This window comes from Electrona antarctica (genome assembly GCF_951216825.1).
Source record: "Electrona antarctica genome assembly, chromosome: 4".
Taxonomy (NCBI): Eukaryota; Metazoa; Chordata; class Actinopteri; order Myctophiformes; family Myctophidae; genus Electrona; species Electrona antarctica.
This window is the reverse complement of record NC_136809.1, coordinates 24,826,845-24,841,014: the sequence shown is the minus strand read 5'-3', so window position 1 is coordinate 24,841,014 and position 14,170 is coordinate 24,826,845. Positions and strand designations below refer to the sequence as shown.

The 14,170-nt window shown below is 43.1% G+C and overlaps 1 protein-coding gene across 1 annotated transcript in view; it reads left to right on the top strand.

Moving 5' to 3' along the window:
• Positions 1-14,170, top strand: part of fam13a (family with sequence similarity 13 member A) — a 95,032-nt gene that overhangs the window by 79,186 nt on the left and 1,676 nt on the right. Inside the window, exons 16-25 of the mRNA XM_079499397.1 lie at positions 3,431-3,496; positions 6,819-7,035; positions 7,680-7,821; positions 8,202-8,283; positions 8,598-8,803; positions 9,028-9,111; positions 10,393-10,488; positions 12,302-12,388; positions 13,450-13,646; positions 13,991-14,092. Coding sequence (XP_079355523.1) covers positions 3,431-3,496; positions 6,819-7,035; positions 7,680-7,821; positions 8,202-8,283; positions 8,598-8,803; positions 9,028-9,111; positions 10,393-10,488; positions 12,302-12,388; positions 13,450-13,646; positions 13,991-14,092 — 1,279 coding nt within the window. The remainder of the gene's footprint in view (positions 1-3,430; positions 3,497-6,818; positions 7,036-7,679; positions 7,822-8,201; positions 8,284-8,597; positions 8,804-9,027; positions 9,112-10,392; positions 10,489-12,301; positions 12,389-13,449; positions 13,647-13,990; positions 14,093-14,170) is intronic.

The window sequence follows — 14,170 nt, the reverse complement described above, 5'->3', positions numbered from 1 at the left end:
CAGTGTTTGTTTACACAGGGTCATAGAGTGAGTGCAATGGGAGATCTCAGAATCATTGTGTTATGTTAAGTTGGTGATGGTATTTTTCTAGGGCGTTGCGACACATGAGGAGGGAAGGGTTCTGTAGTTGTGCAAAGTAGAAAATTGCTGAGCTCATCTGCATTGGAATGATCAGGTACTCAGGTAGAGCCCTCGACCGATGCATTGGAATGATCAGGTACTCAGGTAGAGCCCTCGACCGATGCATTGGAATGATCAGGTACTCAGGTAGAGGTAGAGCCCTCGACCGATGCATTGGAATGATCAGGTACTCAGGTAGAGGTAGAGCCCTCGACCGATGCATTGGAATGATCAGGTACTCAGGTAGAGGTAGAGCCCTCGACCGATGCAACAATGATCAGGTACTCAGGTAGAGGTAGAGCCCTCGACCGATGCAACAATGATCAGATACTCAGGTAGAGCCCTCGACCGATGCAACAATGATCAGGTACTCAGGTAGAGCCCTCGACCGATGCAACAATGATCAGGTACTCAGGTAGAGCCCTCGACCGATGCAACAATGATCAGGTACTCAGGTAGAGCCCTCGACCGATGCAACAATGATCAGGTACTCAGGTAGAGCCCTCGACCGATGCAACAATGATCAGGTACTCAGGTAGAGCCCTCGACTGATGCAACAATGATCAGGTACTCGGGTAGAGCCCTCGACCGATGCAACATTGTTGGTCATAAACCGCCACTTACCGATCTTCTGACCGATATTTTGCCAAAAAGTGCAACCTTTCTGTAATCAATTAAAAAAGTTACGAGTTTATTAGAGTTTCTATTTGAGAACATTTAACTTTTAAGCAAAACAAAAGGAAATATTACAAGTGGTGTGAGCTTGTAGATTGAAAATGTATAAACATTCATGCCTAAAATGTAAGGACATAGGGTTAAGAGCTTTGAAAGTGGTGAAAAATCAGGACACATCGGCTGCATAATTTGTGGATGGCGATGTCGTCATTAAAACCAGATAACAAAAAACAAATCATGGCCGATATATTGGCCAGACCACATCGGTCGAGCTCTACTGGTAGCAGCTCCTTTTTGACTGAAGGCCTTGACAGTTGCAGACATGCACTGACCTGTACAGTATGTACAAGTGCATGTGGAGGCATGTACAGTATTTCTACACCTTCCTCACCCCATTTCCTAGAAAGCGTGCAGTGTGGCTCTCTCGCCTCAGACCCGAATAAACGCTGGCACACCTTTTAAGAAAATATTCCTCAGTGCTGTCGGTTCAAGTCAAGCAGCTCATGTTTTGAACCACCACTGGTCTCATTGGAGCTCTCTAGTGGCAAACTCCTGCAACGTCAACTCTCTGAATGACAGAAGTCCTGTGGGTGTGTGTTTGTTTTTGTGCATGTGTGGTGCCTAGCTCTAGCTAAGAGGACATTAATGTAGTCTGCATGTCAATTTGGTGTTTTTATGTTGTCTAAAATGCTGCATCTCATAAGTTTTGTCGTGTCTGTGTGAATGAGTGTGTACAGTAGGGAGTAGGCTACGTCTGAAGATCTCTGTGTGTTTGCTTGTAGAAAAACAATCAAAAACAAACAAAAATGGTTGATAGTGGGCCATTTTTATAACATCTCTCCTAGATACAGCCTGCCTGAGGCTTTTTTTTTTGTAATGTTTTTTTGTGGCTTTCGCCTTTATTTTATATTTTTTATGGAGGGACAGATAGTAGGCTGACAGGAAATGGGGATAGAGATGGGGGGAAGACATGCAGTAAAGGCCGTCGGAATCAGGAGTCGAACCCTGCCAGAATGGATTGCCAGCCAAGGTGCCTGGACCACTGAGCCATGGCCCAGGCAGCCTGAGGCTACACTTAACAGTATATATAGCTATTACCAAAGCTTGGATTGGGACCACATTTACAGTATGAATTCAGTTGGTTGAACTTGAGAAGTTTGGTGTTTCTTTCATCTTAGCAGCAGCAGGCACTGAACACCATTGTGGAGCGAAAATATATATATAGAATAATGCTTAAGTGCTTAATGGATTGTTTGATGAATGGAGACAGTTGTTGATAGTTGCAGCCCTAGACTCGACTTAAGCTCCATATCTACAGTCTGTGAATCTGTGTTTTCCTGCACCGATGTCACCAAGGGGAAATCCCTGTGCAGCTGCTTTACTGGGTGAATAATGATGGCTGAACCTGACAGTGCGTTTTAACAGCGGGCGAGCATCGGGCGACACATCGCCTAATCGCACGCTATCGAGCGAAAAGAGGAATTATTTTCATCTTTTCGGGCGACATTCCTCTGCCCACTTTTCAACTATCGGCCGTTCGCCTGCTATTGGCAGTAGTCGCCGGGTCTCATAGACAAACAATGCACTTCCGGGAAATTCGTCTGGCTGTCGCCCGCTGTTAAAACGCACTGCGAGTCTAATTATGTCTCCTCAAAGTGATGGGACAGCAGGATGTGCGAACCCTGTGTGCATGTGAAGGTACATGCACTGCGCTCCAGTGCTACACAACCCTTTTCATTTCAAGAACACCCAGGGTGATAGGCATTTGGCCACAGACCCCCATTTGATATATATAGTCTTTTTTAATCTCTGGGATGCCGATTCTACACTGTTAAATCCTTTTTTAACTCTCAGTTACAGCCCCGTAAGGGTCCATTTGGACCCCTGGTGGTCCCTGAGAACCAGTGCACTACCCTACATGACTGGGATAGTGGTGGGAGCTCAGTGTCACACACCGAAAACAGATCTACAAGCTCTCGCCGCATGATGTGAGCTTGTAGATGTGCCGTCACGCATGTATCTGATTATCCGTGTATGACATGGTGTGCAACCATGAGGCATTAGGAAGGTGCAGGACAACTTGAAACCTTTTCTTAGCTGTGTTACTTACCATTGACCTGAATTTTATTCATTTCATTGCTTAGTTTTCATATATATATATATATATATATATATATATATATATATATATATACACACACTATTTATGCCATTTAGCACTTACTGTCAAACACCTTGTCGGTGTGTCTGCCAGCCAAGGCTGAGAAACCCTTGAAGATGGAGTGCTGTGATTTTTGTACCTTTTCTGTTTTGTATGTATCTACGGAGTTAACATTACTCTAATAGACCTCCAGGTGTGAATATTCAAATATGTCGTCCCTGTGTATTTTTGGTTTCTTTCTGAAAGCTGAAAATCTTTGAGTCAAAAAGTCGAAAATACACAATTTTTGTGACATCACCCGATGTTGATGTGATGTTTAAGGCCTAGGGAGTGGGGGATCATGCCATCACGGCACTCCATATTTAAGGCTGTGCATGCATAATTATTTTCCTAGCTTTCTTGTTCTTTTTTTGTCTCCACTTCTTATGCCTATTCTGTTCCCGCTTTTTCTATTCCTGCTTTTCCACTCTACAGATCCACCATGCTTTAGCGCCCCTTTTCTTGATTTCAAAAGCATTCTGAAGCTGAGTTTCTGCCATGGTAAGTAAGTGTGTATTGCAGCAATAACAACATTGGCTTGTCTCGCTACGAACAACGCCTCTCAAATTATGAAACAAGAAAAGGTCACATGTTTTCTTTTAACATGCATGAACCATTTGCTGCATGGCAACATCGTTAAATGGAGGGATTTGGCACACTGTGGTCAGGAGGCATCACACATGACAGTGCCAACCTTTAAGGGAGGTGTCAGACTGCAATGTTTCATTGTTTCATTAGTCAATGCTGTGTGAATGCCAAACGCCATGCAGCGAGAGGCTGATTTAAAGGTTTCATTTCAAATGCCATGCCAACCTTGTCGGCCAGTTGCAATGTGCTACGCCAGTGGTTCCCAAACTGTGAGTCGGGAGCCCATTTGTGGGATTTTTATGGATCGCTTAATTTCTTTCATTTTGTTTTGGATTGGTATTAATTCAAGAGTTTTAATACAAATATTATTCCAAAACAAATCACAAGTTTCATGAATTAAAAACAAATGCAAAATTTGTTCTAAAGAATTTCATCAATAAAAAAATATCAAAGAAATTTCATAAATTAGAAGAAAGAATATTAATAATAGTGAAACATTGAAGATATACAAGGTCGGCTATTTTCACTAGTTTGGGTCTCGGGGAGACATCCAATTTCTCTTTTTGGGTCTGGAGCTAAAAGGTTTGGGAACGCCTGTGCTACACAGTACACCTACTGTAGGAATGCACTGGGTTTACTGAGTGCTTCACCTACTGTTGTGAGGAGTCCTGCAGTGAGTCCCAGCATGTAACTCAGTTGCTACAGTACTTGGTAAACTGCACGTAGCTCCAGGTCCATGAGGACCTGAGGGGTTTGCTAATGGAATCTGAGCTGCGTTGCTGTGCTTCGAGCCCAGCCGGCTCCCTGCTTAGGAAAACATGCATGTGCAGTTCCCAAGTTGGGTGTGCATGTTTTCAAGAGCCATTCCCAGGTTCTTTGGATGTTCACATTGACAATGTCCAACTGTCAGAGCATGTTTGTTCTCACACCGCCCCCATCTCCCTATAGTAACACCTACGTGCGGTCACTTGCACACTCGATCCGGATGATATGGGGCAACAACAGTAAACTCTGTGACCAGTTAGAAAGTGTTACTATGTAGCATGTGTCCTTACTTGGCATGTGAGGTTATGGGTCAATAGTGTGGTTTCTCCCTCCCTCTTTTCCATAAACTATACAGCAGGGATACTTGAATACTAATCTTAAAAGTCCACAAAGAACATTTTCAATAAGACAAAGTTTGTTTATTAAAGCCAGTCAAGCCACAAATTAGATCTACAGATGTATAATTACTAACCTATACTGTACAACTCTTATGTAGCTTTATAGGATTAGGATGGGACAATGAACACCATCTTGTACCTTGAACTGAACATTATCAGTGGTGTCAGTGGACTCATCCACAGCTAAGGATTAAGGAAATGTACTGTGAGTGTGTATCTTATTCTATTCCATCACAAAGCTCTTGACTTTAATCAAATCATCAGCCAGTAATTCAGTTCTACTAGTTGCTGTGGAATCTGAGAGAGGGATTTGCTTGATATTTTACAGGGTATTTCCTGTTTTTGTTTGCCTTCAAACATGGTCTCCATCAGTTCAATCATACATTTTTTGTATCAAAGGGTTGAGGAAAGGTTACTTCAAAATAGCTATGATTTGTGTCATAGTGGTGTTTCAAATTACCATTACCAGAGCTACTGTCTCTTGGCATATTAGGCATATTGTTCTGGTACTCTGTACATCTCATAGATATTATATTGTGAAAAGTATAATTTGCTATAATTTGCTCACTGCTATAGGGGGAGGGCATAGTAACGCGTTCGGTAGGATTTTGGCTTATTTGGGCGCCATCTTCCTGCCTACATGTGGGCTAGTAGGATGCTAGGCTACTTGGCTGCCAGTCTGTAGTTCGTAAGTTTGCTTGTCAGTTTGTCACTGCAGTACACCATCTTTCATCTCTCTACGAGTCTACTATCTTTGACATGTCACAACTCTTCTACTCTATGGCTCTGGATTGACGGTGATATTATTATTATTCGCCGTTAGAAAATGTTCGGGTGTTCTGATCTGATCTGATCGGACATGTCCCCTCATGTCAAAACAGTTCTCAATGTTTACATCTTATTTTGTCATCTGACACCCACACCATACAGTGTTTATTTAATTTTATATCTACAATGGTATATGTCTCCACAGTGAGGCTGGAAAATGTAAAAGCAGCCGCCTACTAGCCTACTGGTAGGCAGGAAAATGTAGTAGTAAAACTCCTCCCTATGCACTGGCCCTATACACTATACAGTATCTGGTGGTGAGTCCTGCTGAGCTCGCCTCTTCTCTGACTGACATGTTATGCCAGTGTTGTAGTTTTTTCTACAGCCTTCCCACGTTCTTTACCTAGCAACAGGATGTGTGCTCAAACAGTAAAACATGCTGTCTGTGTCTCACACACACATACACGTGCATTAAGTGTACACACTAACCACTGTTTCACGCAGCCACTCGGGGGAGGAGGGACTAAAGCTCTGAAGTCACTGCCGTTGGACAGGGGTCGTGCTCCAACATTATCCTGCAGAGAGCATCCAAAGTGGAGCCTGCTGTTATTTATAGCACAGTATTGTCAGGGATATCTGCTGTGTGGTATTTTCACCAGACATAATCACTTTGTGTTGTCTGTAGCCAGGGGATGAAGGGAGAGTGAGAGAGCATCTGTCACCATGAAGGCCCTGAGAAAGTTTTTTTCTTTTCTTTTTTTATATACATGCCCTGCAGAGGGTTTAGAGCAAGTTTGCTTTGTCATTCTCCACCATTGACCTTCACAGCACAAGAGGCGGTGCCAGATACTAGGCTGATGCCAGGGACACAAAAAGCCAGACGTTAGAGCAAAGGTATTCAGTCTTTAGGTAGAGAGTGTATCGGACCATCATGGTCCGTCTTGTATTGTTCCTGTTGCACCGGTACAGAAAACAGATATAATATAATATATATATATATATATTTTTTAATCACACAGCATTCTAGATACTGTGTACTTTTTCTCATAGGTGGCCTGGTATGATATGGTTTTTAAGTGGAGAGCTAATCAGCTCACCACGTTAACGGTGCAAAGTTTTGCCGACTTAAAAAAAAAGGGGGAGGGAGGGAGAAACAACCCTTCTCGCACACCCTGCACTGCAGTTTTCTTTTAACCGCAGATTAACCAGAGTTTTCCACCGAGTTGTTGTGTTCTATGAGTTCTGGCATGTGGCTGTCACACTAAACTTGTGGCTGCTGTCTTTGTGCTCGTGTCGTCCCACAGAGCCGGTCCCGGCGTACTCGTCGTGGCAGAGGGAGAGCATGGACCAGGAGGAGGCCCATCGGTCTCCTCACGCCGGGGGCCGTCTGATTCAACAGCTCCTGGACGAGGACAGTGATCCCATGCTATCCCCTCGCTTCTACGCCTACGGACACAGCCAGCAGTACCTGGACGACACGGAGGTGCCGCCTTCACCACCCAACTCACACTCTTTCATGAGGTAAGCCCGTTTCTCACACTAAACTTGCCATGAGTCCTTTGCACAGCGAAGAGTGCTGCCAGTCAAAGTCAAAGAGGGGTGAAAGTCCAAGTCACAACGTGCATTAGTGACTGCAGGTCTTATCACTGCAGCCAGGTTGATACTGAGAAACTGGAAGAGCTCGGCTACACCAGAGATGACAGACTGGACCCAACTTATGACTGAAACTGCCTCTTTCGAATACTCGATTGCCTGGACGAACAATGTCAAATGAAAGTTCCATGAAATATGGGACTACTTTTATTTGTATATTGAGGATGGTTGCATTAACAATTTGTAATTGTAATACATTACAGATGATATAATCACTATTGTCAACAACAGAATGTGGAGGGGTGTTTGGGGTAGTTTTTGACTGCTAGTTTTAGTATTTAGTATTTTTATTTTTTTTAAACTGATGACAAAAAAGAGGGGTGAAAGTGGACACCAGTGAAACTCTGGGAAAGTGTTCATTTCACTCAACTACAAACCAATTTAGTTCCATTTTCATTTTAACACTCAAGATTTTACAATGTTTTGTTGGTTGGTGGTAGAATATTTTTGTTATGTTTATATTTTCGGGGTATGACTTTTTGAGACCATAGGAATTGCTTGTGTCTCCATAGTCGAAGACGGAGTTCATCTTTAGGCTCCTGCGATGACGAAAAAGAAGAGTTGACGGTGGCCCAGCTCTCCAAGAGGATCCACATTGTCAAGAAGAAGATCCGCAAGTTTGAGGAGAGGTTTGAGGAGGAGCGCAAATACCGGGTAAATTAAATACATACTTAACAAGCTGTTGGACAGAAACAAATGTATCTACATATTTTAACTTCTTCTGTTTTTACTACGTGAATTAATTTCTACTTTGTCATACAGAAGTGTCATGCAATAGTTGCGAAAAGCTACTGCTAACGATCCTCAAGAGATTGTAGATCTCTTACTTTTGCTATTTTTTAAACATGCCGAAAGTGACAGTTCTATTGTTTTTTTATTATCAACCACTAAATAATAACTACATTGGACACAGTGGAATATGTGTCCAATGTTCCAGTGTTCCATTTCCTGATAAATAAAGTTTTTTAACATACAAGTGAGCAAGTTTATGCTGCACTATTTTCATGTAGATGATGTTATTGTTGTCTGTGCAGCCCTCTCATGGTGACAAAGCTACCAACCCAGAAGTACTAAGATGGTCGAACGAGCTGACGAAGCTCCGCAGGGACCTAAAAGGTAAAACTAATTTACCAACTCTGTCAGTTTGAGGAAAAAACAACTGCACTGCATTTCAAATGTGTTGATAATTCAATGCTTTATCGGCTTAACCAGGTAGCATTCTTTTTTAGACAACTTGTATAAAATCCATAACAGCCCTTCAGGGCATTCTTTATTCTTGCCATGGGTGCTTCCGATTGTGAGATCGTAGAATTATACTGTACCACAGAGTGCCCTCTTTGGGTATTATCACTATAATCCTGGCATCAACTGTCATGACAGTCATTGTAGTGTACCTCACATCTCTCGTCATTTACCCATGACCCCACCAGAGAACAAGCTGATGAAGTCTGAGGAGGACCTTCCTCCACTGACTCGCCAACGCAGCAACACCCTTCCCAAAAGTTTTGGTTCTCAGCTGGAGAAGAAACCCCCGCAGGAGAAAACGGCCAAGCCCCCCGCGGAGAGCACGCTAGAGGTGGTCCTAGGCAAGCTGCAGGAGAAGAGAGAGGAGGTGGGCCGCCCTGAGGACATCAAGGTGAGAACGGCAGCAACAGTAACTGGTCAAATCTGGAGTGGAGTCTGCAAAGTATAACTCTGTGGGTCTGAAAAGTGGATGATTTGATTCGGGAAATTAAGCTAAGCTAACGTTTTAATTTCAAGCACCCCCATAACTTTGAGAGGCTAGAACCCCACTCTGAGACCATTGAGCTTGGCCTTCTATAAGGACACAGTGACTCACTTCCTCTTTCCTGACGACAGGACATGACCCGGGAGCAGATTGGAGCGGAGAAGGTGTCACTACAGAAGGCACTCTTGTACTACGAGAGCATACACGGCAGACCAGTATGTCATCACATTGTTTACACTATCTTTAATCAAATCTAGACACCCTTAGGGACTATGTCCTCTGAGGCATTTATTTGCAGCTAAAAACATTCATTTAAACTCTCTGCAAGCAGATTGCTGCCCCTTATACACTGTCCGTTCAAGGCGGGAATCTTGCCCATCTTGCCACCTCACTCCTCCTTCATTTTTGTGCCACTTTGAGCTGGCCAGACAGTCAAATTGCTGAATCGATGTCTGCTGGCTGTCTGAGTGTAAGGGACAGCCGGCATGTTGCTACAGAGGTGTGAAGGTCCGTGCACATTTCTGCATTGAACATCCCTTTCTTCTTTATTTCTCCTCCAATGTATTTCTCATCACACAAATATTGCTCGCACAAATCTGCACGAAACCCTGCAACCTTAAGCATCAACATATTTTGTGTTCTCATATTGATGCGTTGGTCTTAATTTTAGTGAGGAAATGGCTGAGAGTCACTTTGCAGGCAATTTTACTTTTTACTTTTTTAATGAATGGGCCTACTCTACATGAACAATACATGAATCTCTTGAGTCTGTATTTTGGAAAATAAATGCAGGACCACCATCTGCAGTTCTCCTGAAAAGGCCATTCCATTTATTGTAGCTTGCTGCTGGGCCAGTGTTGTACATGACAGCGCCAACCTTGGTAAATGCAGCACATCTTTTGCAGCACTGGACTGTGACCTAAATTGCAAGTGGAGGATGAATAATTCCTCAGACAAGACTTTGCACGTCTGTGTTCATCCACGTAGCATGCATAATGTCTCTTTTATCAAACCTTTAGGCTGTACTGGGGGCTCTGTTTTTAAATTCTAATGTTATACTTTATTAGGAAGAATATTATGCTCACAGCAGTATTTACAGACAGTATTTAAACTACTGTACATCTGAACTGCAACACATTACTTACATTTGATGTCAGACCAAATCTAATTGGGCTAATTGCACAATGTCCCAGCTGGTGCTACTGTTAATGAGGAAGCATGGCTGACCTTTTAATCACCCACTATCCCCTCATCATGCCTCACTGATTTACAGACAAACAGCCATCACATTCTTAACTTAAAATCCTGACGCAGGAGTCGAGGTACAGTAATGTGTTGGGGCCAATCTGGGTTACCTGTCACTTTGTTTTGTGTGAGCCCCTGTAATCTGCCATGTAATATACCTCCTGGGGAGTATAATAACAACTTGACTGGCATATGTACAAAGCTGCTAATGCTAACATGCTAATAAGGTGTCTTCACTTCTACCTCCCCAGATTACCAAGAACGAGAGGCAAATCATGAAGCCTCTGTATGACAGATACCGTCTGGTCAAGCAGATCCTATGCAGAGCATCCTCAATCCCTGTTATTGTAAGTAACTCTCACCCTGCGTCCCCTTTCTCCACAGCTGCTGTTATCCTCACCGCAATTTGTCCGGCTGTTTGACAAGCTAGTGGCAAAGGTCCCCACATTGTTGGCGCTGACTAAAGACCAGGTCTCTCTTGGTCCTTAATCCAACTCCTAAGCTGCTGTTCGTGCTAGGTGGACGGCCGTGACACAAACATTTTATCCTGCCGTCGAGGCCAATGATAAATCCAGCTTTAGCAGCTCAGTGGATCGGATGGCCTTATAGGGGCTCAGAGATGCTGAGCTCACTGTGTGTATGCTAGGCATGAGAAATGACAGCGCAGAAACTGTGACCTGCAGTGCTCAAAGACAGAGCCCCTGCTGACAGTAACCCAGCAGTAAAAATGTGAGGGCAAGTCTGGTATGACGGATTGTATGCTTCAATAACAATCGGATGACATGAAAGAAATAATAATGTCACCGCCAAGCAGTCAGTATTAGTGTTGTTTATTTGTAGTAGCTTTGTGACAATTCTTATCATACTTGCGCCACATAATCCCATGTTTTCATTTATTAAACACTTTGATTATGTAAGACATAATCGGCATTATGGCTCTGCTGTATGTTCATTACATAAGGCATTACTTCTTAATCTCCATTATATAAATTGAGATCTCTGGCATCTAGATTTCTCTTACAGAGAAGATATCAGCACATTATAATATTAACCATGAGACTGGTGGGAGTTGGTTCAGTGTGTTATAATTGATGGTTGAGATTTAATTGGTGCCATCTGTATGTGTTTGTCACAGTTTGAGTTGTGAGATTTTCTTGTCACCAAGGCAAATTCCAGTCGATCGGTTGTATTTGGAAAAACAAAGTGATTGATTCTCATTCCGTAGCATCTCAAAACATGTTAGATGCACATTTCTGTGCCGCAGCACTGTCACGACACTGCTTTGCTGTTCATGAGAATGAAAATTCCATCCACTGCCACAACATTTAGATTTTTGTACCCAGCTACCAATGTAAATTGGTGTTGTTCGGCCTGGGCCATGGCTCAGTGGTCCAGGCACCTTGGCTGGTAATCCAGTCTGGCAGTGTTCGACTCCCGATCCCGATGGCCTTTACTGCATGTCTTCCCCCCATCTCTCTCCCCATTTCCTGTCAGCCTACTGTCTGTCCATCCATAAGAAAATATAAAATAAAGGCGAAAGCCACAAACAAAATCATTAAAAAAAAAAGAAGTTGGTGTTGTTCACCCATGTCAAAGACACTTGGTTCAGTTTGCAGTTTGCTTGGATGAAAAGTTGACTCAGCCTTGAAGCAGAAGTCAGTGGAAAATGGGTTTCACCCTGGTGGGTTTCTCATAGTCTCACTGTAAACAAATAAAACGGAAGATAGGATGTGGCCTTGAGCAGAAGGTTGCTGGTTTGAATCCACATGCCAGTGTGGGGTTTTCCGTGGGCAGCTCCCAGTTGTGAATGATTAGCTTAGTTGGTAAGTGTAAAGGTGGGATGTTGCTGTAGCACAGCCCTCTCAACTTTTACAGGATATATTCTTGAACCCCAGCACCCATATATTCTGGGGGGATTTGGGAACAAGAATGGGGGATCTACAAGCCGCCATGTTGTGAGCTTGACAAGCTCACCTTGTACATCGGTTCTTATTGGAAAAGAGCCGGAAAAAGTGGTCAGAGTACAGAGCCTGCTCAGGTCCAGTTTACTACTAAGCCTAGAGGGTTTAAGACCGTGGTCACAAAGAACAACGAGTCTCAACGTAGGAGTCAGTTTGCAGCATAGTAACCTCCCCTCCTCCTTCTGAAACGTTACCACAGGGATCTCCCTCCAGCAAACGCAGAGGCCCTCTTCTTCTTCAACCCATTATCGAGGGTGAACCCTCTCTCTTCTTCGACGACATCAAGGTGAAGAACTGGGACTGCTGGTGCTGCCACTGCTTGACTAATCAGTCATCAGAACCACCTTCCTTTAATTTTAACAACCAGTTACCTACCCTTTATCCTACAACCTAAACCTGATTGCTGCCTGTTGATTGGGCCGTTGCCTGAACAACACTAGTTAGTGTCCATTGATGTTTTGAATCAGTAGATGCCTGTTTTGGGGTTTGTTTTGTCTTATGCAATACGCCTTCGAAGGTCTGCCTGTGTGAAGGAATGTTGGAATGAAACCATAGCAAATTCTATGCTACAAGGTCTGTGTGCAGTGCACCCCCCTCACCACCCAGTAACCAAATCAAGTAACCCTGAACTGAACTCAAAAACGTAATCGTGTTTTCTAAATCGATGTGCTCTGCTCGTTCTCTGCGGACATTTATCTAATACTGTTTGTAGAGATGTGTACAGTATTAGGTCGGTTATGATTGTAAATTGAAAGAAACATTTCTTTGTTTGAATGTCTGTTGTCTAGAGTAGTGGTTCTAAATATTCTAGTCTTCCATTCAACCAGGTTGCTGCATTGCATTCGAAAGATGTCCTATCTCTCAAATAAACCCTGATTAGACATTTACCAAGTGAACACCAGTTGAACTCTAAGTCCTGGAGTTGAGAACCACTGCTTTGGATGACTCTCCTCATTAACCCCATCAAAAGCTTTTGTTGATTGTTTACCCATCAGGGCCACACGTACGCCTTGATTCCATAGGAGGATGACTGAAATGCATTATAAAAAATGGAATTGTTATGATGACAGACATTTACACATTTGTATTAACTACTATTTAAAAATGTAAAGTTGGTGGACTGCTGTCATTGGCTCTGGAGGTCAACTGTCAGAAGTGACCTCTCTCATACACAACATGAACAGCAGAACTTTTTTTATAAACACTACAGTAAAATTAACCCAAAGTCATCCCTTTTTCCATTTTACACTCTTAAACTAACACTGAGGACACTGGCTGTGTACCGTCCCACCCTTCAGTAACCTCCCTAATGCTTTCTGCCTGCAATGTCTATTGTTGTTTGTGTAGGAGGAGGAAGATGGTTCAGATGACGATGCAGAATCTAAGACTCAGTTCTCCGTCAGTGTGCGTCCAGACGCCAGCATGCTGAGCTTCCTGGACCAGTTGGATGAGGACACAGACGGATTCATCTCGCCCGTGGATGAGCTGTCTCCCTCCAAGAACACCACCGACATGAGGCTGTCCAATCTTCACTCTGCCACCACGTAAGTTAGAGTACTATACAGTGGATGTTTGTGCAAATTGTACGAAGCCAAAAGGCAAACATACATGTATTGTTTTGTTATAGGTTCCAATGTTCAATGTCACAATAAAACCCTCAATCACAATTATTTAATTTTATTTAACAAATGTCGGTGTGTGAATGGGTCAATGTTTGTGAATGGGTCAATGTGCTTTAGATAAAGGTGCTACGGAAATGCAGACCATTTTACATTTTCGTTCAGATTTTGACTAGCGCATTTGCAAATTGAATCGGTTACTTCAAGTGTATTGTTACAATGGTGTAATTCCTTTCTGCTGACATTTCATTTTGCCATCCTACATACAGGGAGGAACTTGTCGAACAACTCCAAGAGACCAGAGAGGAGAAAAAGAGACTCCGTAAGAACCTCAGAGAGTTTGAGGACCAGTTCTTCAGGCAAAATGGAAGGTAAAAGAAAAATGTCTTCCTGTTTACATGAGTCACACAGAGAACACATAATACCAAAATGTCTCCCCAGAGGTCTAG